Raw genomic sequence first — 25,620 nt, forward strand, 5'->3', positions numbered from 1 at the left:
CGCAGAGCATCCCTGTAAGGCCGTGTCCAGCTCACTGTAAGACAGGACAGCAGGCTGTGGTATGGTCTTGGAGCCTCTCTGATGGGTACCTCGGGCCCCTTGTGGGGTCAAGGTGGGAGCTGCCCCACCTGCAGCCCTGCTTCCACAACTGGGGGGGATAGAGAACTTGAAACATCTCCAATTTCACATTCATAAGTGACAATGAAGCTTCTGGCCAGGATGCTATTAAAGCCTCTGGCCTTTTCTCTTGACCAAAGCATCAATTCTGAGCTTCCAGCCATTAGAAAAAACTATCCATGGCTAAATGCTGACTCTGCCTGGACTTCCCTTCATTTTGGAGGTTTTATTACTAAGCTCTCACATTCCCCCCACAAAGCCCTGTTGGGCGCCAATAGTGTAAAGAGTTCTGAAGGAGGTGAGCTGTAGAAGGCACCCTTATGGGACATTCTCACAGCCTGAGGATCAGATCTCTTGAATGAGAGAATTATCTGTTCCTTGATCCAGAGACTGCTCTTTGGAAGAAGTAAATGGTTCTTCAGTGTGCTTTCAAAAGAAGGTTCATGCAACCAGTCTGCTGGCTGGACTTGACTTTGACCAAGTGACATATTGCCAACTTGTATGTGAGATGAGCAAAGTGTGTGAGACCTTAGAAAGAGGGAGTGGAGAAGAAATGTTTTCCCACTTATTTTTGGAGCCTCACTGGTTTGTTCAATGATCTCGATTCCTTAAGCATCAGAGCCACAGCCTCTCCCCGCCCCTCCACCTGTGTCAAGGGCATTTGCCTGCCCTGCTGCCACCTCCAGAGAATCACAGTTACCACCACTTGAAGGACTGCAGCCTCCAAATGGGTCAGTGCCTCAAGCCAACTGAAAATGTCTTAAGAAATAGGTTAAAAATATTAGTTGAATATAAAGAAAATCAGATCACTTTAGAAATAAATTAGAAAGGAGGTTAGTATGCCAACTGAGAGGTGGAATGATCACATTGTCAGTGGCCTAAATTCTGGGTGTGGTCTTCCCATGGACAGTCCGACAGGGGCAGCTCTGCCTGATCCCTTCTGTTCACAGAATATGTGGGACAATTTGAGTTGCTTTTGACCAGCTGCCAGAGAGAAGAATCTAAGGATAAAGAAATGCTTAAAATACATCCTAGATTGAAGGGATGGAATTGGTGCTCAATATAAGGATGCTGATTCTGGTACTTTCTATTTATGAACTTGATCATTGGTGTTCAAATATAAGCCAGAAGACCTGGGTTCTAGAAACCTCCTACTCTGTCTTAATACTCCGGGCGCTCAGTACATTTTTATCACGGTTCTCCCCTTTGTTTCTCCATCTATTCTTCCTGCTCCTCCTCTGCCTCTAAGACCCTTGAATATTATGACTCAAGAGAAGATGCTCTTGGCCTCTAGGGGGCGTGTGACACATTTCATGAAGCAGCAGAGGACAGGTTAGAAAAGAGCCCAGGAGTAGGTCTGGGTCAGCTGCACTTAAATGATCCTGGCTGGATCTGTGCTGGAGGGCATGACACGTGTCATATACCTCACGAGACGGTGGGCACTGTGGACATTCACCAGCTGTGTCCTGGTGGACACGGCAGAAACCAAAGGGAGAGCAAAGGGCTTGAGAAAGCGCAATTCATTTCGTAGTCCTGCCCACTTGTTCTAAGAGAAATAAAGGCTGCGATTAAAAAAAAAAAAAAAAAGGTTCGCTGCTTACAATAGCTGTCTGCTTGTTCTTGAAACTGGAATTATTTTCTCTCTCACCAGTGGCCTGGGATGCCGGGTGAAGTCAAGTTTCAGAAGACTAAGACTAGGTAGCGATAGATTTAAAAATAGGACCAGGAAAGAGACTAATTATAATAAAGTAAAAATCAACAAGCAACTATAAACCAGAGACACACTATGGGGAGGGAGTAGGATCAAAACAAGGCGGGGTGGGAATTGCATGGGGACTATAGCCAAGATGAAAATGCATACATTGTGCAAAAATGAAAAATGATGTAAAAAATATATAAAATCAAAAAATCAAATAAATAAATAAATAAATAAAAATATCATTTAGGTGCCCATTTTCAGGCCATGTGGCTCAGTCCCGGATACAAAGCTAATCTGGTGGCCACACTGTTGTGTGGAAAATTACTTGCTTCAATTTCAGGATTAGGCTCCAGGCTCCCGGCATGCCACAGATTAAGCCCCTCACTATAAAGACTTTTAATTTAGGATGATTTCTCAGGAAAAGCTCCATTTGCATGTTGGGTCAGGAATCCCCAATTGATCATTCCGCCACATCATGAAGACATTAGTAATGAGCCAAAGTGCACGGGCTCAGACTCACCCGGTTTCCTTTGTCCCCGGGTGGTCCATGTAAACCCTGCAATAAATCAGAGAAATAAAGACACATTAATGAGAAAACACAGGATGACCATCCAGTCCTTCCTTGCAGGCTCATAAGGCTCTTTACTGATGCCCGAGTCGCTGGAGACAGTCCCAATTATCCCTGCTTTACAGAAGGGAGACAAAGAAGAAAACTACTCAAGGAACTTGACCTAGAGGCTAACAATGAGTTATGGGCAAAGCTAAGGACACGGCTTAGATTTTCTGGTTTGGCAGCCAGCGGCCTGGCCTGTGGCTGTGTCCTTCTAGATGCCCACCCCGGAGGAGTGGTGGGTTCTGAGGACACAATATGGGCACCAAAAGTTCTTCGTGGTGCGAGAGAGCAGGTGTTCAAGGAGCTCTCTTTCCAGGCTCTTGCTAGAAAACTGAGTCCAGAGCTTATCAGACTCTCTTTTCAAGGTGTGAGCTGCTACCCATGTCCTCAGCAGGGCAATGAGCACAGGCCAAGACGGGCTGGAGCTGCTACGTAGCCCAAGCCAAGCCGCCCGAGCAGTAAGCATGGCACCAGCAAACAGCTGTACAACATTCAGTGGGAAGCAAAAGTCCTGACTCTCTCCTAATACAGCAACAGGAAGACTGGTACAGGTAGAAAGCTGGCTCCCCAGGCAAGCTGCAGCCCCCGTGAAGCATCGGCTTCTTGCATTGCCATGATCCATGTGATTCTGCCGCATGTTGATGGTGAGACTCCCCTCTGCCCAGAACTCGAGGCTTATAGTGGAAGGGGCTCATGGCATGCTCCATGTGGCCAAGGACCTGGTTCCCCAACAGGGGGACTTTTGTGTTCCCGAGTTCCCTCAAGCAGTGTCCAGCAGGGAAGTTCTAGCATGTGGACCAGCTGACTGTGGGCAACTTAATCTGTCACAGAAGTGAAATTCGCACTTGGCCCTAGATATTTTGCAGCAGACTCTGGGTATTTCGTTGTGATAGTGTTGTAGTTGGGGGGCAGAGATGGGTGGAGAGATGCCTCTGAGCCCATGAGACTTACAGGAAGCCCAGCCGCTCCCGTTGGTCCTGTCATCCCAGGGTCGCCTTTGCTGCCCTGAAACAAGAGAAAGAAACCCATGAGCCCTCCCTGACAGGTGAACAACTTCCCATCAACCACTTTCTGTTTCCCTATGAAACCCAGGTAGTGTCTCCATCCCCTAGAAGAGCCCTCCAGAAAGCGAGGCTGAGGAGAGGGGTGACTAGCAGGGACTCTGCTCAGGGAGAGGGGGTTTAAAGTCCTCCTCCTCCCTCCTGAAGAGCCTTTCCCCAAGGCCCTCTAGAACGACCAGGCAGTGTTTGCAAGGAGGGGAACAAAGAGGCTAAATGGACATGGGTAGGATTGCAGGGGAGAGGAAAGGGATGAGAAAGAGCTTTGCTTTCTTCTTTCAAGTTGCAAATGTTGGTCCTCAGGGCAGCCATCCTGGTTCCCCACAGGAGTGGTGATCTCTGGGAATCCTATGCTCAGCTCCAGGAGCTCCCCAACTCCATCTGTGCTGTCCAAGGGTAAGGGAGCAGGGCCTCCCTGATGGAGCCAGGTTGGGGTGGGGCAAGAGTGAAGGGAGAGCTGCTCACACAGCAGAGAGCTGGGTGATGCCCACTCAGAGGCCCAGATCTGGGATCTCAAGCCCTGAACATGTGGCAGCAGGCTCTGGCTAGGAACAGGTAATGCCCATGCCTCCACTCTAACCTTGCATGGGCCTGGGGAGACAGTGCCGGTGGGAGCTGGCCCACTGCACAGCCTCTTGATTTCTTGCCATGCCCCCAGTGTTTTCATACACCTGGCACTTCAGTCCATGCTGTCTCTAAGCTCATGCGTGTCTGGTGACAGCAGCACGTGGGAGTTGCCAGGTTGAGCCTGTGACTGACACCAGGTGGCCAGAAGCCAAGTGGAGGAAACTCCCTTCATAGATACAAAACTGAGCACTCAGTTAACTCCCCCACAGGCTATTGTGAGGGTCACTAGGACAGACAATGACGTGCTGGCTGGTCTAGGAAGACGGAGTGAGAGTTGGGACTGTTGTGTCTGGCTTGGTGGCCTTGGGGTGCCAGGTGCCAGGGCTGAGGGCCCTGTCCCCTCCTCCTGGTCACCCTGTTCCCAGCTCGTTGAGTACTCACCCTCTCGCCCTTTGGTCCTGCTGGGCCTGGAACTCCAATTGGTCCTGGAGTACCCTGGGGAGGTGAAGGAAAGCAGAGGTGAGGATCCTGACTTTGAGGGAGTCCTGGGAGCCCCTCCCGATGCCTGGAGAAGAGCAAGGTCCAGAGGCCCAGTTTTCAGGGTTGGCGAGGCCAGGCTCGTTGAGGGCAGTCATTCATTTGACTGGACGGTGTTCCTGTTTGGGTTGGGGGCCTCGGGGAGAGAGCACCTCCCCCTGCCTCAGAGCCAGATTTGAGGAAGGAAACCCTTTGCTTCACAGCCAAGCTTGCCAAGGCTGAAAACGGTAGGAGAACGGTTGCTTAGTTTGCTCCCAGAAGCGCTTGGGAGGGAGTTGATGCCATCCCAGGGGTGGGGGAGCCGGGGCTGCACCTTTGCTGTCGCAGCTCCACATGCAGCAGGAGGGTCTTCATGCCACAGAGACCGATGCAAACACACACACAGAGGCAGGCGTGGGGGGGGGGTCATTCAGCCACAGCCCACCCCACCGCCCCCACGGCAGTCCCCGCCACCTTCAGCCTCTGCCAGGGCCTTCTCTCCCCGCTCCCAGGCTTCCCCCAGTCCCAGGCTGGATTGAGAGTGAATTAGTACGCTTCAGAGGCGCTGACACTGGCCTAGCAGGGGGGGCTGGGGGGCAAAGGGAGTTGGAGCAGGGCTTAAACTATGGCGCGAACACCTCCCCATGTTCCCTGTTTACAGCCAACTAGACAGAGTCTGATTCCAGGGCTTCCTATGGCTCTGCCTCAGTGTTTATACTTCCTGTTCAGACATGAGGACGTGCGGCTGGGTCTGTGGGTTGTTCCCGATGTTCTGGGGGTAGTTGTGAAAGGGGGTGTGAGCAAGTGGGGAAATGTTGATTTCTTTATGTATTAAAAGAGGAAAAAAAGAGCAATCAGGTATTCTTGGTGCCCTCTGTGCAACTGTGAGGGAAGGGGAATGTTGAGGGTGTCTGTGACATGAGCACATTAGGTAACAAGTGGCCAGATCAAGGAAATGGTTCGGATCAGGACTCCCCAGTCCTTGGATGACTCCCCAGGTCCTGCCTCGGAAGGCCTGCTAACTCTGCCATGTTGGGGAGGTTTCTTGGCCACTCTGAGGTTCAGTTTTCCCACCTGTAAAATGGGGATGATACCGAGTCTGCTCCCAGGCCACCTCCGGGTTAAGTGGACGAATGCATGTCACACATCCGGTGCCGGGGCTGGCACTGAGGAAGTGTCCCACAAATGTTAGTACAGCAGGGCAGGATTATGTTTACCATAAACATTTTTTTCCCTCGAAGATTATGATACTAACTTTATGAGAAATAGAAAACCTCAGGTCCAAGGGTGTGTGAATTTGGTGTGCTCACTTCTGTCCAACATGAGTGGAATAAAGCACTCGAGAGGAAAGTCTTGGTTTCTCTGATTCCAGCCACAGATCAGCCCCCAGCTCTGACTGGCCACCTGGGTTAGGTGTGCTGGGTGCAAGGAGGATGGGAAGGGAGGGCAGGGCGTATGGTGGAGGAGCAAAGCCATGACCAAGCCCGCAAAAAAAGGGTGTGTTCTCTGAATGGGAGTCCACAGGGTCAGCTCCATAAATGCATGGCAGGGAAGGGTTCAGAAAAGATGTCATCTTGGGCCAGCTATGTCACCTCTTCTTCCTTGTGAAGGCACAGAACAGGCACCCATAGGGCAAGGCTGAATGGGGTTGCTCTCGGGCTTCTTGCTCTAAGTGCTCTAGCTTTCTGTTGTTATCTGTTCTGAGCACCCCTCCAGGACCCCAGGAAGGCCTGTCGCCTTTGTGCATTGACATCTCCCTTTACCCTGTCTGAGTGTCACTTAAGCCAGTTCATGAGAATCTCATCTTCTGTGTAGATCATGCATCTGTGGCCTCAAGGACAGAACCCCAATTCTGGCTGGAATGGCCGGGGACACATATAATTCTGGTTAGGACTTCCGAGCAGGGAAGTCTAGTCCCTAGATCACAGATCACTGATGATCAGTGATCTAAACAGTGTGGGGAGGTGACAGGCTTAGGTGGAGGGCCCGGCCCTGAAGACCTCACAGGGGGCTCGGGAGGGGGCTGGGAGGGAGAGAGAAGGGACATGTTTCAGCTGTTGGTCTCACGAAGGGCCAGGTGCTTTTTCAGTCATGAGTAGGGAAAGCCTGTTTTCTGGAATCAGGAAGATTGAAAAAAGAGAGGACCCAGGTGTCCTTTCTCTGTAGTGACCCCCTTGGGGGCTGCAGGACAACTGTGGCTGTAACATGACCACAGAACACTGAGCTGGGACTGGGCTGTGAGTCCCTATACACTACGCCTGTCCTCACCTGTCAGAGTTGCCCCCACCCCAACACACTGTACTGGTGGCTACACAGGACCAGGAAGCCTTCGTGGGCAGAAAGGAGAGGGACAGAGCTCACAGCATGAAGACGACACAGCATGATGGGGCACATACAGACACTGTTGCTTTTGCGGGGGTGAGTCATGGCCCCAACCTGCAGGCTGGGTTCCCTGTGCCGCTCCAGCAGCCTCTCATCCTGCATCTAGTGGTCTGGAAATTCAGATGTGAGAACCCTGAGTGCAAACTCTGGACAGGGGGTTCAGATGGAGGCCAGCTGTCTTTGGGCAAGACACCTGAACATGCACTTCGGGACTGAGCACGGGGCACCTTTCTGGTGTCAGTGGTGGGGTAAGGCATGACTCACTGGGGAAACAAGGCCACAGTGGGGCAGACGAGAGGGCGCAGGGCCAGGGATGGGGGAGGGGGGAGGGGAGGGGTAATGGAGAAGACACTCACCGGTGGCCCAGGCCTGCCGTCCAAACCTGAAGCTCCCTGGACAAAGGGAACAGTTGGACCAAAAGAAGGGGAAGGGAGGAGGGGGAGGGAGAAAAAGGGACCGGGAGGGAAGAGGTGAGTGAAGCAGTGACTCTGGACAGACATACATGCTGGTAATCAAACAAAACGGGAGAAATAAGCTTGGGAGGACGGGGAACGGTATTCACATGAAAACCAACAAAAACATGGAGACGCTGAGTGCAGTGTGGCCGACTGTGGAGCAGGCTGGGTGGAGGTCTGAGCAGAGGCTGTGCTGATCCTCTGTGCCCCCTGCTCCCCTCTGTCCTCTCTGTCCCCGGCCCAGAAACCCCTCTGCCAAGGGGGCGCAGTGCTCCCGGGAAAGGGGTACAGAAATGAATTCATGGAGTGGTGTCTGGAACCAGAGCTAGCGCATCCTTCCCAGGGCCGGACTCACTGGAGAGTCCTCTGTGGCGAGGGGGGTGCAGGTTAGGGGGGTCTTCCAGCCTCTTTGGCATTGCTGATGAGAGGTGGCCACCAGGGCGATCCCGAGAGGCTTTGAAGGCTGGGAAGAGGCTGGCCTACCTTTGATTCAACCTTCTTCTACCTTAGGTGGCAGGAGGTGGGCCTCAAATGATCATAGGAATGATGCCAGATAGTTCTTTGGTGCTTTTCAGTTGGCAAAGCATAATACAAACTCATCCCATTCATATCATCCCAGACAAGGGTTCTTTTATAGAAAAATGCTGTGGGGGCAGCTGACTAGGGCAGAGGTATAAGACCATGCATCCCCTGAAGGAAACTGGCTGGTAAGAGGGCTGCTATTAGCCCCCACTTGCTGGGAAGCATCCAGTGATAGACCGTGGGAATGGGAGCTCTTGCTCTAATGCTGGGCTGTGAAGCTGGGCTCCTCCCACCTAGGAGAACCAGGGGGAAATTATCTAGTGATTCCAATGTGACAAACCAGGGGAACCAGAAAGTAGGGGGATACTCTATCCCAGGAGGGGCTGAGTGCTTGAAAATGGCATCCAATGGCATCCAATGGAGCCTTGGAAGTGAGTCTAAGCCTTAAGATTTTAAAGGTGGGGTAACACTCTCAGGAACGGGAGGGCTGGGAGGTGCTTCCTCCAGGGGAAAGGGTGTTAGAGAGAAGGCTCCTATGGGGACTTCTTCTCAGTTTTAGGACCTCATAATTCTGGGACTGATCTTGACTGAGTGGCCTAGAAAGCAGAGGTTATCAACTTTTGACTGAAACCTCAGAATCTCCTGGGACGATGTTAAATAACAGACACCTGGGCCCCACCCCAGCCCAATTCAATCAGAGTCTCCAAGAGTGGGGCCTGGGCAGTGGCATGTTTGAGAAACTCCAGGAGATTCCATCATGCAGCCAATGTTGAGAGCCACCTCTTTAGGGCAAGGAGGAGAAAACCAATGGGACATCAATGGGGGAACAGGCTGTTACAATAGGAAATATAACATTGAGGTAAAGCCTAAAAATAGGATGTGAACTAAATCATCACATACTCTGTCTTTGCTGCATTAACACTGAATTACACTGAGAGGTCTGGAACAGAAGGCACAAACTGGAGACTTTTAGGCCATATGTAGGCCATTGAAATACTTTGTAGGATCTGCAGTACTGAAAATAATTTTGATTTAGTGTTAGGAAACAGGCAGATTTTATATAAAATACCAGATGTCCAGCTTCCTTTGAAAAATTAGTAGATCTAAATACTGGACCCTTGTTCTCTGAAGACAACTGTCAGTTGAGCTTTTTCCCTTAAGAAGGGACAAAAGGTCTTCAGTGGATCTTCATCCCTACCACTCCCTATTGTATCTCCAAAGTCCAGATTAATTGCAGTTTATGAATATCTTGCTCTGTTGTTTTCTTAAGGTAGAAAAGTATTTCTTTGTGTCCATGTCTCTATCAAAAGTTGAAAAATTAAAGGTAGATTAAGTACTATTGTTTCTCCTCTGGCATTTTCTGTGTTTATATTACCTATTAGGTCTCTGTGCCATTTGCATTTCAACCTCTAACTGAATTCTCCAACATTCACTTGTGTAGTTGGGGCCACGAAGGTGGACAAAGAGAGATTTGTGGTTGAGTTCGAAGGCAGGAAGACCCTTTAAATGTAAGGAGTACTTCATCATTCCAGACACAGCCGAAGACATGGGAAAACGTCTGCTAAAGTCATCAGTTTTCTGTAGCTTGCCAAGCAAATCAACTCCTTAAATAGTCCTACACTGATGCACTAATGAGGTGTAATCATACCTTTTGCTCTTGCTGTTTGGTTGCTGAGATTATATTAACGAGACCCGTGGGCTCTGCCAAGAGGGTAATTGGGATTCCCATTGTTCCCTTGCTCTTTACTGCTTCCTGGGGTGGGACCGGCCCTGTGCTGGGGACAGAGGAAACCCCAGAGGCTGGAGACCCCTTTGTGAGGGTGTGACCTGAGGGGAAGAAGAGCCTTTGACCTGGCCCTGCCACAACTTCACATGTGACTCAACTCCATCCATCAGCGAAATGACTAGATGGATGACTAAGTCCTTCCAGATCTTGAAAAGACAAACAAAAAGAAAGTGCCAGCTTCACTCAGGTGTGTGGGAGGATGGAGCCCAGGGCTCTAGAAAGGTGGTGGGTGCACTCACTGGAGGTAGGTGAGGCAGGGATGAGCCGTCAGCTACTAGAGTTGTGCCAAAGGATTAGCCCAGCCCAGACTCCACATCTGGAAATGCAGATGTGTCTGAGCAACCCCCATCCTCTCCTGGGACCTGTAAGCCGGGGTACCTGGGGCCAGAGATCTTGGAGAATAGCGATCCCGGTAATCTAGTAACCTTTTTACAAGTGACCTTTTCTGTTGTCACCAGTATTAAGAACAGAGAGTAGCTCTTTTGGGTTCTCTCTGGGGCAATGGAAGAAAGAAGGAGAACATTCCACTGGCCCATGCTTCTAGTCCTCTGAGCATTTCACTGGTCCGGAAGGCAGACCTTATCTCTGAACCAAGTGCAAGTTGGTTCAAGGCTGTTTCAGGCCACTCCAGCTCTCCAGTTGGTGCTCCTGGGGCTGGGGGCCCTGCCTTATTCAAAGTTGCATGTCCCCTGCATGTAGTCCAGGGCCTGGCCTAGAGGAGGCCCTCAGTAAGAGAGTCCATGGTCTTGCTCATTGGGAAGGCAAAGCCATATGAGCTCTGGAACGCTACAACTTTAAATCTGCTGTTTAAACTTTAAAGACTGCTGTTTTCCAGCAGCCTTCTCTGGGATCCCTGTCCAGCAGCCCTGGCCTCATCAGGATCACCCAGCTGGGTGATCCTCATGGTCTTGCTGGGTGCCAGGTACTTACGGGTAGTCCCAGAGGCCCTCGGTCTCCTTTTTCCCCCTGGGCGCCCTGTTCGCCTTTTGCTCCATCCAGTCCTGCTTCCCCCTGAAGGAAAGGGAGATGGGCGATCACAGAGAGGCATGTCCCCGACAACTCATTCTTGCATTCTGGGGTCCTGGGGAAGGAGTTGGGAATAGGGAGGGGGCAGGTTGAGGAGGGAGAGCGGGGGAGTGGAGGTGGCTGGCACAGGGGTGATTCCAGAATCCAACTTCTTGGCCTGACTTCTGTCTCAGTTAGAGTCCTGTGTCTCCCTGTAGTGACTGTGAGGTCCCCAAAGGGAATGGGATGGAGGGATTGGAGACAAGCTGACAGGGCAGCTCCAGGTCAGGCTTTGGCATGGGTAGCTGCTTGCATGGCAGAAAGACTGGGACCCTGCAGAGAGTGGCTGGCAGATGCCCTAGATGCCACCATGAACTCCCAACTAGCTGGGAGAAGAATCTGCCCAGCAGTTCCTTGAAGAATGTCAGGGCAGATGGCAAGTGCCATTGCTTTGGGGTAGGGGAGATTGGGAGTCTCCAACCAGAGTCCAGAGGGCTTGGTCCTGGAAGGGGGCCCCACGCTATGTCCCTGTCTCCCACCTACACTTCAGGGTGAGTGAAGGGTTTGGGGTGGGTTACATGGGAAAAGGATTTTGTCTTTTGCTGAGAATCCAACTTGTCACTCTACAGAGTTGATTGGGGGATGGAAAAATTCTAAATTCAAAACATGCTGGTATCTATAATGAATGTTAAAGGGCCCATAGGACTTAATTCTGTCTTGCTCAGACCCGACTGGCTGGAGTGGAGCATGGCTCCATGGAGGAGAGGGCTCAGTGAGGCCACCCATCTCTGAGGTGCTTCCCATTGTATCTGATCTCCCTGCTACAGCCCTTCCCCCCTTCCAGCCCAGCATCTCTTTCTTACCTTTGGTCCAGGAATGCCTTGCAGCCCCTGCGTTTGGAATCAAAACAAGGCACATCAGAACTTCATTTTTGGTTAAGTCACCCTCCTTTTCCATAAGTTGGATACAAAAGAGCAATGGCTTTGGGAGCAGAGCCCAGGCTGGGGTCTGGCCCAAAGGAGGTTGAAGGGAACACTAAGGGGGTGGGGTCTGAGCCAGCCTTCTCCAGCCAGGAACTGACAGATTCTCTCTTTGACCATCACAGCTGACCCAGCATCTCATTAAGAGAAGATTAGAGGGGTCACAGCAGAAGCTAAATAAATTAATATACACAAAGTACTTAGGCCAGTCAGTGTCTAGCACATAGCAGTTCCCACCAAGTCTTGGTCAGTTTTTGTTACTATTGCTACTTTTGCCAGTGACATGGTGGCACAGTGCCATGGGACCATGAGCTCTGTAGAGGCAAGGACCAGGTCTGCTGGTTTAGCATGCTTGGGGACCTTGAAGTATAATGGAATGGGATCTCTTTAAAGGCCTTGTCTTACCATCTATGACCACGGAAAGGCCAATCCAGTGGGGCTAGTTTCAAGTGGGTCACAAAATAGTGGCTGTTTTATATGTGAAGGAACAGGTGCAGGGAAGGGTTTATAAAGGGCAAGAAAACTCCACCCTGGGAAGGGGAGATAATGAACTAAGGTTGAACCTAGTGACTGCCATAGAGGGGACATTAGGGACCCAGTCACAGTGGTCTGAGATAATGACAAGCCCTCCAAACTTACCGGAGGTCCAGGAGGCCCCTCTGGCCCTGGTGGCCCAGGAACCTAGAAATCAAAAGGAGGTTAATCCTTTTGAATTACTCTAAGTAATCCTGCTGTCTGATATGATCCATGGTCCAGCAAGGGGTTGCATGGCCAGAGGAGGAATTTCCCACTACAATCTAGCCAAAAAAGGCTTAAGACGGGCCAGAAACTAATAGCAACTCATTAGCCTGCACAATGTTAAAAAAACAAAAACATTGCCAGGAATTGTTCTCAAAATGTTTATTCTTCCAGATTTTCTTGAAAAATGAGAAAATCTGGCAACAATGCCTGGTGTTAAATAAGAGCTTTCCCCTCCAGGTGGGGCATAAAGTCAGTTTACCCCAGGCCCCACCAATCCTTATTGTCTTTAATTAGGACCTTTGTGTTCATTTGTTGCATGCCTGACTCTTGTAAGCATTTGAGTTTGAAGTGGGACTGGTTGTCTGGTTGTCTGTAATGGGGGATTGGTTGGGATATTTCTGAAGAATATTCTTCCCCTCAGGTTTGTAAAAGACTGCTGTTCTCTCACTTGAGGGCAGGTTGAAGTAGGAAAGATGCAGACTGGACAGTGAAGATGGGGGAACTCAGGGCTGTCTTCCTCATGAATGGTGTTCACTGCAGATTCTGAGGGTGGACATCCATGTCCACAGTAACCCACCCAAGAGGCAGGAAGGGGACCTACCTGCTCCTTTATGAGCTGGTTACCCTTCTTATGCTCTGGGGCTCTCCTTGTTCAACTTTCCTCCCAGGGATAGAATCCACCAGAGTGTGGCCAGGGCAGGGGCCCATCTGCCAAGCCACCAGAGAAAGAGGCCTGCACTGAGCAGATAGGGGAGCCCTAATTTCCCTGACCTGTGGACACTTCAGCTCCATAATACTAAAGTCTCCTTGCAGGGAACATACTCTTCAGAAATGATTTTCTTAAACAAAAATGTATGCTGCATTTATTTATATTATAAATAACAAATCCATGTATCTTGATTGTGGTAGTGGCTATTCAAATCTATGCATGTATTAAAACTAATAGAACTGTACACCTATCCTGCCCCCCCAAAAGTCAACTTTACTGTAGTGGGCACTAGAATGGCAGCAGCTGGGGGTGATGTGTGTGTGGGGGTGGGTGCACCTCCTTGAAGAACGATCAATAAAATATGGAGGGTATTCTGGCAATGGGGTTGAGGGACCTGATTAGTGGGAAGATGGTAAAGCAGCCCAGAGGTTCTGGGTCATCCCACATGGGCTCAGTGAATGCTCAATTTCTTGCCCCTCCCAAGTTAGGCAGTGGTGGGGTTCATGTTTTCTGTCCTGTCAAATAACTCCTGTGACACAGGTGGAACAGGCGCCACCTACCTCCACTCCTGGGTCGCCCTTCTCCCCGGGTTCTCCTTTCTCCCCCTGTGGGCAGAAAACACCAAAGTGTGGATAAAGTACTCAGGGGAGCTGGGACAGATGCACCTTCAGATCTGTGACAAGCCAGGCTGGGACTATACTGGACCTCGGAGTCAGCACGTTCGGAATGTTTGGAGGGAGTCAGCCTGAAGGGCGAAGACTGCCCGGGCAGGGGCCTGTGTTCACGTGGAAGTTGAGGCTGATGATCCGCGTGGAGCCTGTGGGCATACACTCTAGAAGGGGCCTTTCTCTGACCTGTTTCTAACCTATGGCAAAGGGGCTAGGATAGGGCTCCATGATTATATTATATTAGAAACTTAACTGTCACATACAGATGTTCTATAAATTACATATCTCCTATGTCACACACACGCGCACACGCACACACACACACACACACACACACGCGGCCCTGGCTTGCTGGTTCACACTGAGAGGTTCCTGCTGGCCTTGGATTTGAAAAAGCAAGTTGCTGCATGGTCATGTTTCACTTAATGAGGGGGGTCCCACGTCCTGATAAATGTGCCCCACCTTTCCACATTATGTGAACATCACACAGTGTAATTACACAAGCCTGGATGGGAAGCCTACCCCACACCCAGGCTAGCGGATATGGACGACAGGACCGCCATTGTATATGGCGACCATCCTCCACTGAAACGTCATTAAGCAAGGTGTGATGGCAGCGTGAGCTGCCTTCGGTAGGAAGGCCGCATGTTGGCTGGCAGGCAGCTTCCAGGAGCTGAGCTGCTCTAGCAAGGAACTGAAAGATGCAACAGCAGAGGACCTCAGCAGTAGGGGAGAGTATGGTTCCATGGCACCTTCAGAGGCCTTTTGAGGCCTTGGGTGGGAGGCCCAACTTATGGCAGGACTCGACCCATAGGAACTGTGAGAACCTAAGTGTGTGTCGTGTTAAACCACTAAATTTGTGATGATTTGGTATGCAGTGACAGAAAGTGAATATGGCTCCAGAGACAGAGCCAGGGCTACTGGGGAGGTCGATGAGGGACCCCCCTCACCCAGGAGATGTCCCATAGCAGAGGAGCCATTTCCAGGGGCCATGTACTGCCTGCCTGGCCCAGCCAAGGGGTTCCTGGTAAGATCTAAGACTACTTTCTACCCCAAAGGAGAAAAGTCTAAGTCTAAGATCCTAGCACGTTTGAGCAAGTCTGGCACCTGAAGACAGAGGCCACCCTGCTGTGGGTTGAGGGAGCCAGAACCTCTGTTCATGTTCAGATGCCCCTCAGGGAGTAGCTCCTCATCAAGAGGACACCCCAGGCTGGGGTTAATGTGACCTCATGACAGTGCCAGGTACCCGCTAGGATGGTGACAGCAGTGAGGGTCACTCCCGCTCACGTGTCCTCACCCATAATTGCCTGTGACAACTGCAACACCCTTTGGCCTTACTGTAAATCCTGGGAGCCCAATTGGGCCAGGCAGTCCTGTTGCTCCAGGTCTCCCTTGGTCACCTGGTTCTCCTTTCTCCCCAGTTGGGCCGTCTAGACCCTACAGATTGACAAAGATTTCTGTCAGTCAAGTGCAAGGTCGTCACACCAGGTGACCCATAGTGGCATGCATGGCTCTCTTCCTCCAAGGTAGGTGTCTGGGATGGCGCCCATTTCACAGGCCACTGAGGCCTAAGCTTCTGGGCCAACTCAGCAGCCAAGCACCAAGCTGGACTGGGCCTAAGACTCCTGCACGCTTTCCCAAAAGACACATTCACACCCAGGACGTCGTCGCCTTCCTAATCCAAGCAGGCATTACCACCCCCATTTTAGAGACAAAGAAAGGGAGGCTCTGCTAGGCTCAGTGACTTTCCCAAGGACATAGACAGGAGATGATAGCACAGGACCCAGGACTCCTGAGGTGGGAAGATGGCCTTCAGAAAGTGATTTGATGGGACACTCAGGTGAATTACCCGCCCCCAACTCCTGGATCCAGATTTCCAGCCAGGCCATAAGTTGCAGCTGCTGAGGTAGCCAGGTGGCTGGGGTCACGGTGGGGGTGGCACATGCAAAGGGTGAGTCTGACTGCCCATCTGGGTACTCACCGGTGAGCCTGCTTGCCCCGGCTCCCCTTTTGCCCCCTTCTCTCCTGGGCTGCCTGTATGTCCATCTTCTCCCTTCGCTCCTGCAGGCCCTGTCTTTCCTGGGGGGCCTTGGGGGCCAGGAGGGCCCATGTCTCCTGGTTTGCCTCGAGGTCCCTTTAGAAAATTTCAAAACACTGATTAGATACACTGATGGAGATGAAAGAATGGGAGGTCATAGGACCTGGCTCTTAGGTGCTCAACTGGATCAGACAGAGTCAGTCCAACTCCCTGTGGGAATGGGCATGGCCTTGGGACTCCAGCCCAGCCCAGCGCAGCCCAGCGCAGCCCAGAGCAGCCCAGCCCAGCCCAGCCCAGCCCAGCCCAGCCCAGCCCAGCTAGGGTCTGCAAGGCTCCTTCTGGGGCCAGCATTGTGGGGCTCCCCTGGGCTTCTACAGGGTGGCCTTGCCCACTCCCCACCCTCTTCTCTGCGCCTTTCCCCACAGGCTTATCCCTGGGCCTCTTCCAGAACCTTCTGCTCCTTATCCCCACTCTCTCAGGACAAGGGCTATCTTCAGAGGTTTGTTTGGGAGTGTTTGCTCTCACCTTCTCTCCATCATGTCCTGGAGGGCCTGGCAGTCCAATCTCCCCCTGTAGCCAGAACAACTAAATGTCACCCTCAGAGCAGAGAATGGTAACTGTCACTTACCCAGTCCCTCCTGTGCACCAGGCATCTTGCTCGGCACCCACCGACTGACTTGCATTGTCTCTGTTTTATAGTAAGGGCCCCGAACCTAGTGCTGGGTGCCCACGGCTGGCAGTTGGTGAGGCGTACACCCAAATCCCAGCAGGCTTTCTGGTTCCACAGCCCATGTTTTAGCCATAGTCTCCCACTGCTGCCTCCCAGAACTCCAAACACTCACTCATGGGAGGGTGGCTTGCCTTCCTGTCCCCCCAAACCCAGCTCTCTGATCCTGGCTGCCCCAGAGGGAGCCTCCTTCATCTTCACACCAATGCAAACTCCTTCTTTAGGTCAAGGAGGGGCATGAGGAGGTGTGGCCTCTGTCTTTGAGGCCAGGTAAATGAGCCTCAATGTTAAAGCTCAACAGAGAGGAAAAGGCAGTGAATTCTTCCTAGATCAGGGGAAGCTTCAAAGAGGAGGTGGTATTTGAATTGGGTTGAAATATGAGAAGGACTTTGAAAGGGAGGGAACAGGAAAAGGGACTTCAGGGCAGGGGGCTTCATGAGCTGAGGACAGAGGGGCAAACATGCAGGGCCTTCTGAGACAAAGGACAGAGGTGGGAACGGAGTATAAAAGGGAGCAAAGGCAGAGAACAAAGGAAGGCAGGGTGGAGTTTTAGTGCCACGTTCCCTGATGGGTGGGTTGGGGTCCCTCCTGGGGGTCTGGCTAGATGTAGAGGCTCATCTAGACTCGGGGTCTACCACATCAGAGGAGTCTGTGAATTACAGGAGCCAAAGACAGCAAGGGAAGAATGCAGGGCCAAGGGTGGCAGTGGCTGTGATGTGGGCAGGGCCTGTGGAACCTTGGAGCATGGGGAGAAATTACAGGCCGCAGTATGGTAGTGGAGCTGAGATGAGAGGGTCACAGGGCGAGGGGTGACTGGGGGTTCCGTATATACAGTGCTTTGGCAGATCTGCTTCTTCCTTGTCAAGACAAGTGTTACCTTCTGGCCTGGGTTCCCTGGAGCTCCGGGTGGGCCGATTTGCCCAGGAAGACCAGGAGGCCCCTAAGAAAGGAAAGAAAGATGTATGAAGGAGCTTTCTGACTAAGGAGCCGTGACCTCTGGCCAGAGGGGTGTCTGTGGACATTGGCTTAAAGAGATCAGTCATTTTCAAACATTTTATCAGCAGTAGGAATATTTCTTTGCAAAGGAAATAATGCAGGAAGCTGGCCCATAATGTAAAGCAGTGAAGCACAGAGTGTGTGTGGGTTAAAGTGGGTGGTAGGAATCCTAGGAACATTCCCTACTGACAGCATCAAGGAACTCCTTGTTCTCCAAGAAGACAAGCCTGACTTCTAAAAGTGACCTAAAGATGTCTCCAGGAAACAACTGAAATGTCCATCAATAGCCAAAGGGCTGGTATTGCCACACTGGACTGCTACTCAGCAGTGAAAAAGGAAGCCAGCACTGGTATATGCCATGCCATAAATGAAACCTAGACTCATGAAATCAGACATGGACATGTAATTCCATTCCTATGAAATTCTAGAAAAGACCTATATAATCTATGGGGACAGAAAGCAGATCAGTAGTGGCTTGGGGTAGGGGTAGGTGTGGGATTGACTCCTAAAGCACATGAAAGAAGTTTCTGGAGTAACTAAGGTGGTAGATACATGGGTATATACATTTGTTAAAACTCATAAAACTGTATCCTTAAAATGTTATATGTACATTATATCTAACAGTTAATTTTAAAAGAAAAAAACATTTCCAGGAAAGTTTTTTTTAATGGCTATTTCAAATAACATATTTTAATGTCCCCAAACAAAGCTCATTGATTCCATAATCACGTCACTAATACCAGTTTCTAGGATTGGGGCATCATCTGATTAGGGTTTGATTCTGTATTTGTGTCCTCCCTAAATTATTCTTGGCAGTGAAAAATATTAAGTGAAATGAAACTGCAGTAGTTTAAGACTTTCATGATCTCCCTTCTCTTCTCCACCTGGAAGTTAAACCCGATGATAGTCATTTTAACGACAAATATTTACTGAGGGCCAGTCACTGGTAGGCAAATATGCAAAATCCAGGTTTGAAATTTACTGGTTTTCCAAGAACAGATAATGAAATTGATTTCTAGGAAAAGGGGAAGTGTGGATGTTGCTGATTTTCTGGGCTTCTGTACTTTACTGGATGAAGGCTGAGCAAAGGAGAAACATGTAAACACCCTCCCTTATGCCTTTGTTTCCTGGACACCGCTGTAAATTGATACTGTGAGGCAGGGGCACAGCAAAATTGGTGGAGAGCCCCTCTAGAAAACATCTGGGACCTATGGCATGGGCAGCCCTGTGACGCCCTGTTCAGTCTGGGCTCACCCTCTGCCCAGTGCCGCAGGGCTCAGCCTACCCTAGAAGCCCAGTGTCTGCACCCTGGAGGTCACATCTCCAGTCCTTGCTTCCAGGCTGCTCCCCCAGCCCTGAGCCCAAGGCCCACGGAAAGCAAGGAAGAAGGCTTACCATCAATGCCAGCGTTCGGATCTCCTGAAAAATCAACATCATGGAATCAGTTGAAGAGGAAACCAAGAGCCATCAGAGGGGTCCCTCGGTCCAGCCTGGGAAACCTGGGGCCCTGCCCCTCGAAGGAGCACAGCAGAGGTTGACCCTTTTAGGTGGGCTCATACCTCCCAGGCTCACACTGTGCTACCTCTCCCAGAGGTTTGTAATCACTGGACAGATGACACCCCACATCTGACCACATGCTGCCCTGAAGCTGTCCTGTAGAACCCAGGCCCCCGAAAACAGACCGCAGCCTTTCCCTCTCTTTTCCAAAAAGGGTGAGAAGCAACATTTCTGATTCTTTACTCACTGACTAGGGCCGTCCCTTGCTTTTGCCTCTTCCCCAGAACCCAGATTTCAAGATTCCTATGTACCCCCCTTTAGATAAACACTGTATCTCAAAATTTGGAACCATGCAAAAAATAAATTAGAGAGACATCTGCCATTAAAAAGGGAATTGCTCACCTTGTAAATGGGTTCACGCAGGTATAAAGACTCCTTTAAGGAGTGGTCCTCAACCTGGGGTGATTTTGCTCCCCGCCCCAGGGGACATTTGGTGATATCTGGAGACAATTCAGTTGTCATAACTGGGGATGGGGAGCTACTGGCATTAGTGGATAGAGACCCGGGTCTGCTGTTAGCCCTATCACCCCCAGGACAGCCTCCCCCCATACTCCTCAGCAAAGATTAGCCAGCCCAGATGTAGTGCCCAGAATAAGTCCTGCTTTCGTGGGCTGGGTAGTGGAGACCATATGAACTTGAAATATGGTTAACTTGACACAAAGGGAGATGTTCAAGAAGACACATTTAATGTGAAAGGGGAGTGTGATCCTGAAGATAGGGAGCTCTGCATCCCAAGAAGGGCCAGCACCCCGCTGGGCGCCAGGATGCTCCTGCGGAGGCTGTCCATCACCAGCTGCCCCCACCCCCAGAGCAGGCTACCTGGATGTGAAGTGAGGGGGCATTTGCCTGGAGGCTGCACAGTGGGAGGCCAATGGGGGGAAAGCAAGGGTGCTACTCTCCTGGAAGCTCTGTGCTGTGGCCGGTTCTTGGGGACACTAGTGGGTATTGAAGCGCTCCCCCATCAGGGCCTTGGTGCTGAGCCCTGAGGCTACCAGCACCTCCTGATTGGAACTCTGGGTTGACCCCCACATACCTGCAGGGCCTCGTTGATGTTGCCATTGTAATCCACCATCTCTCCTTTCCCTGGTTCTCCCTTGGGGCCCTGCAAGACAAGTGAACTCTCAGCCCAGAGTGGGCCAGCAGGGAGCTGAGGACCAGAGCTTCAGGCTCCCTGTCAGTGGAACCGTGGTCAACACTGGTGCATGTGGCTGCACACACAATGATTCAGAGAAGCAAGAGTGGGCCTACCGGGGTTCCCAACCACTCTTAGGGGCTGCCCAGGGGTTCTAGAACAAATGGAGAAGACACCATGTGACAATCCTAGACAAGACAGACCAAGTCCACCAGGACTGCGCCATCAGGCCTCCTGCCTGGGACCAGAATCCCCCTCCCCTTCTCCCCCATGGAGCTCCCAGGGTCAGCTCATTTCACACAGACCACAGAGAGGGGAGACATGGTGCTGTGACCCCAAGTGAGAGTTGCACATACCTTGGGGCCAGCTGGTCCCTGCTCTCCAGTTGCTCCAGGCTCCCCCTGTTTCATAACAAAATTGGCATTAAGTGGGGATAAAACTGAGGACGATTGAGGCTGATGTCCCCAGGCTGGCCTTGTGGTAGAGGCCAAAGAGGGGGCCACAGGCTCACCATAGTTGGCCCAGGGGGTGCAGACCTCCGTGTCCATTCAAGTGCAGACTCTGCACTTCAGGAAGCATCTGCACCTCCAGCTACTCTCTCCATCCCATGTTAGCGGTTAGTGGCTCCACCTTTGTCTATCCAGCCTCCTCTCCCCTGCCCCCTAAATCAGCCACCTCCTTGGGAGTAGAGAGCAGGCCCCTTGCTTTTCTTTATTTCCATTCTGCTCAGGGAGCAAGTAACTTTTTCCCGATTGCCTGGGTGGTTATTAATCGCCATGGAGAAACCAGAGGTGGTTTCAGGAGGCCTCTCTGCTTAGGGAAGACCCAAAGTGCAGAAGGAAACTTGGGGCCAGCATAAAGGATTAGGGGCACACAGGCTGAAGATGCCCAGAGCAGGTGGGGTGGAGGGATTTGTTTGTGGAGATGGGACAGAGCTATGAGGCATAAACGAAACAGTGGCATAAACTGAAAAATAAGCCCTAGTTCTAGTTGAAGATCGAAGAAAATTTAAAAAATGAAGATAGAAAATAAAAATAAAGGGAAAACAAGACCTTCCATGGAACTTAACTAGTGATGAACTGCGGCTGGCCAAGCTGGAGGCCCAGGCCATCGCCGTCTCCTGGCAGCCTGACCCTCACCTCTGCCCCTCACCCTCCCTCTGCCATCATAGCTCCCTGTGGGGGACATAGCAGCACCTACTGGACCTTTCTATGGGGAGTAGCTGGAGAGTCACTTGCAATCTGGGTCACTTGCAGGCCAGAGGTCTGTTCCCTGGGCAGCCTTTACATGCCTGCTGTCTCAGATGTTTCTCTAAAACCCATGCTAATCAGAGGACAAGGGAGCCAGGGCCTTAAATTCCCAAGCTGACCCTCATTCTGCAGCTCTTGGATCTGGGGCCTCCGTACCTTTTCTCCTTGCTGTCCTGGGGGACCGGCCTGGCCACTGACACCAGCTTCTCCCTGGAGAAGGAGAGAGATGGGAGGAGAGCGTGCAGGGTGGCTTGGACAACCACTACGAGGGGCAAACGATGGTGCTGCCATGCTGTTCTGGGCAGTAAGTGTCTTTGGGCCCTGTCTCTTTCGCCTCTGGCTTTGCTAACTCACCCTTATCTGACACCTCCTACCCACCATTGGGCCCAGCCCAAATCTCACCTCCTCCTGGAAGCCCTCCCTGTCTACCCTCTTCTTCCTCTGAGTTCTGCCCCATGGCTGGTGTCAACCCCATGCTGCCAGGTCTTGGTGTCCAGGTCACACGTGCCCAGTTCTGTAGCAGCCCCCAACTGAGGACCGCCATCAGCCCAGGCCCTGAGAAGAAGGTCATTTTGGAGCCTGGGAGAGTGGCACAGGCACCCCTGGGAGACAGAGGGGAGGAGGGAGGCCCTGGGCATGTGGAGAGGGGCTCCTGGGAGCCAGGAGCCAGGACCTGAGGTGTGGGGAGAGGCCTACTCCAAACCCCTCATTCACTCAACATTCTGGCTGTACCTAGAAAGAGGACATGAGTTGGAGAACACCCTTCCTTTGCCCCAGGATCGGGGAAATAGTGACTAGGTTTTCTCAATCCCAAATCAAGAGCCAGGACATGCCCTGTGGGCTGAGTAGGACATACTCTAGCACTGGAGATGTCTGTGGCAGGGGCGCCTTTGGCAAAGCTGGGTGGGGCTCATGCCAGGGTGGTTCTAGTCCCACCACAGTCATCCTGCTTGTCTCTGGGGTTCCTTGTGGTTCCCTCCACTATGTAGTCTCTATCTGGCCAATAGATGCCTGTGCATTGCCTGTGAGCTGAGTGCGGGCTGAGGGCAGGTTCTGCTGCTCCCTGCCCACAGCAGGCCCTGGCAGATGCTGGTGAATGAATGAATGCACTGTTTCATCAGGTAGTATAATTAGTCCTTTCCTTAAAAGCTAAGAAAGAAACCCCCTTCACTTGCCTGTGCTGCCAAAATAAACCAAGCACCCCAGGAGGCATCTGCTCTGGGAAACCCACACCCACCACTGCAGTTTTCATGCAGAGCAGGAGAATCGGGGCATCCCATTGTAGCCCCATTTGTGCCCCCAGTGCTGGTCCCCCTTAGCCCTGTGTGCAGTGCCTGCTCACTGACATCTGGCTGTCCTGAGCCCTGCAACCCTCCTGCCCTGACTCTTACATCTCAGCCACCTGCCCCCGGGAAACAGGTTCCTGGGTGATCAAACAGTGGCTGCTTGGCTACAGGAGCTCATTCCAAATGACCTTTCTAGAATTCACTGGAAAAACCATCTAGAGCAGAAGACTTGATAAAGTAAAGGAGCCAAAACACAGAGGCCCGCAAGGATGGGCTGAGGATAAAGGCCACAGGCCAACATCTCCCCCGAACCTCAATCCCAGGAAATACTCACCTTTGGTCCTGGGGGCCCGGGGAGCCCTGGAGGCCCGGGCTCCCCTCTGCCTGCACCAATGGAGTTGCCAGCATCGCCTTTTTCTCCCTGGGGGTGGAAGGTAGCATCACCATCAAGGGTTGACCTTGCTTGGGAGGGAGGTGGCTGTCCCTTCTCTCCCCTCACAGTTCAAAATCTTGGGGACAGCAGACCCCACAGTCTAGGCTGACTGTGGCAGGGATGATAAGGGGCATGTGGGCATAGGGTGGCTGGGGACCAGAGGCCTCCAGCCTGGCCAGCCTGGTGCAGCCACCGGACTGAGGAGGGCCTGGATCTGGCTACTGAATGGGGAACAGGTTTGGAGCTGAAGCAAAAGACCCATCAGGACCTGAGCTACAGCACTGTTTCTCATAGAGTGTTCCACAGTACCCTCCTTCAGTGGGTTTGGGAATATTTGAAACATGGGGAAAAGGGCCTGGGGGCCAAATGATGTTAGGAGATATGGAGTGAAATGTCACTGTGTCTGCACCTTCACTGATGGATGCGCAGAGCCTCTGGAAGGCTGAGATACCCTGTGACTCCCCCAGGGCCTGGCCTGTCCCAGGCAGCTCTCCCCAAACTTATCTGACCTCAAGGTTTCTTTTTTTAGTGAAGCACATTTTCACAGCTGGTATAAAGAGATCTGAACAGGGCCTAGCTACTGCAAATTCTTTGACCTTGGGGCCTCTTTTGGACAGTCAAGGTCTTCCATGTGTGCTCTATGACCCCCACCCTCCAACAGAATCTGGCTGTGCTCCCACTGGCTGCCCCCCAGTCTGGGAGGAACTCCTCCAGTGCTGGGGCCCATGTGATTTGAAGGGCCAGGAACGTGAGTGGGAATGGTCAGATGGCCTTTACACGGGACCCACCGTTCAGAGCCTGCTGATGCCTACCTTCTGCCCCAGGAGGCCGAGGAGCCCAGGGGATCCAGCAGCCCCCTTCTCGCCCTGCAGAGAAAACACAGACAGTGTGGGCTTGCGCTGGCTCTCCAGGGCGTCGGTGAAGACAGCAGCTCCACCAGTGAAGAACTCTCTCTCTCCCACAACTCCCCACTCCCCTGACTCCCCAGTCACAGCCCCACAGAGACTCCTAAGACCACTTTAGCTGCTGAGCAGCTCTGTGACTGAACAAGCCCTTGCTCAGTCAGAGCCAGGCCTGAAGCCAGGTCTCCTGTCCTCTTCTGTCCATGCCTCAAAGATGTCCCTTTGCATCCACACAAGGGCTCATGGCAGGAGAGTCCTCCCAAGAACACCCCACCAGGTCAGCACAAGAGGCTCCACTCTCCATGACCTAGGGGTTGTGGTTCTCTTATGTGATAATATAAACCAGAGGTTCCGGGGTTCTGAGCTTTCCTGCCGAAGCACAAGGGCAGCCACACCAACCCTAGGGAGTCCCCCCTTGCCACCTGCCTTTGGATAGAAGCTGGATGACAGAATGGCCAGAAGCTGGTGAGGGGAGGGTGAGGAGGCCAGGTAAGGGCCCAGGTGAGGGGAGGGAAGCAAGTCCTGGGAGCCCAGCAGGCCTTGCTTGGGCTGTGCCTGGGGGTACCTTAGTGGGGGCACCTCTGCAACAGGCGTTAAAGGGAAAGGAGTGCGTGTAGCCCTAAGGAGACAAGGGGGAGCGGGGCTTCTTCCTTCAGGCTTTCCTGGGCAGCCAAAGCCTTTCCCAGGGCGGGTGTGTACTGGCTTAATTTCAGAGCTTTGCCAGGCCTCCCAGCATTCCCCTTCCTGGGGACACAGGCAGCACACCAGCATTGAGGGGTTTCCCGGAGGGGGTGCTGCGGAGGCTGGGATGAAGGGGGCAGACACTCCCTTCATTTACCCTCTGCTCCCTCTTTCCCATTAGACGTGGGGGCCTGGGCTTCCCTGCTGCTCCTGGGTTTCCCTTTGGGACAAGAAGAGAAAGTCACAGATAAGAGCATGTGGGGGGGGGCGGGGGGGGCGTGGGGAGTGTTGGGCAGTGGTCATAGGCAGAACCTCCAGATCTTAGTCCCCTGAGATGCCCTTCTTAAAGAAAGGATAGCCTGGTCAAAAAAGGTATAGTAATGCTGCATAAGGTATAGCCTTTCTAGAGCTTTCCAAGGTACATTTAGCATATGAAAGGCTCTGAGAAAGGCTGTAGTAAAAAACAGCTACAACAACAACAACAACAAAAACATGTGTAACCTTTAAAACCCTATATTTCTCCAACGTATTTGAGGACAGAAGCTTTTTTTTCATGTCACGCCTCTTATTGTCCTTGGTGAGAGGGAACAAGAACCCTAAAGACACAGGGGACAACAGTCCCTGCCCACAGGAGCTGGTGTGCAAGGACTGGCCCACAGTCCAGCCAGGATGGGGGTGCAGGGCTTGCCGTACGTTCCTGACCAGCAAGCCCCTTGGCAGGCCCTCCTCTGCTCAGACAGGTCCCCAGCCCAGGCCAGCCTCTGGGCTTCAAGACTAGCCTCTCCCACCTCCACCCCACA

At 52.0% G+C, this 25,620-nt stretch overlaps 1 protein-coding gene across 1 annotated transcript in view; it reads right to left on the bottom strand.

The window, feature by feature from the left end:
• The window catches only part of COL13A1 (collagen type XIII alpha 1 chain), a gene marked incomplete at both ends in the record, with an annotated part of 159,574 nt that overhangs the window by 14,048 nt on the left and 119,906 nt on the right, over positions 1-25,620 (bottom strand). Inside the window, 18 exons of the mRNA XM_084244428.1 lie at positions 2,337-2,372; positions 3,381-3,434; positions 4,496-4,549; positions 7,309-7,344; positions 10,646-10,726; positions 11,584-11,610; positions 12,340-12,381; positions 13,711-13,755; positions 15,157-15,255; positions 15,800-15,952; positions 16,382-16,426; positions 17,461-17,523; positions 18,975-18,998; positions 20,170-20,238; positions 20,625-20,669; positions 21,675-21,728; positions 23,139-23,225; positions 24,050-24,103. Coding sequence (XP_084100554.1) covers positions 2,337-2,372; positions 3,381-3,434; positions 4,496-4,549; positions 7,309-7,344; positions 10,646-10,726; positions 11,584-11,610; positions 12,340-12,381; positions 13,711-13,755; positions 15,157-15,255; positions 15,800-15,952; positions 16,382-16,426; positions 17,461-17,523; positions 18,975-18,998; positions 20,170-20,238; positions 20,625-20,669; positions 21,675-21,728; positions 23,139-23,225; positions 24,050-24,103 — 1,068 coding nt within the window. The remainder of the gene's footprint in view (positions 1-2,336; positions 2,373-3,380; positions 3,435-4,495; positions 4,550-7,308; positions 7,345-10,645; positions 10,727-11,583; positions 11,611-12,339; positions 12,382-13,710; positions 13,756-15,156; positions 15,256-15,799; positions 15,953-16,381; positions 16,427-17,460; positions 17,524-18,974; positions 18,999-20,169; positions 20,239-20,624; positions 20,670-21,674; positions 21,729-23,138; positions 23,226-24,049; positions 24,104-25,620) is intronic.

The sequence above is a fragment of the Talpa europaea genome (genome assembly GCF_964194135.1).
Source record: "Talpa europaea genome assembly, chromosome: 10".
Classification (NCBI taxonomy): Eukaryota; Metazoa; Chordata; class Mammalia; order Eulipotyphla; family Talpidae; genus Talpa; species Talpa europaea.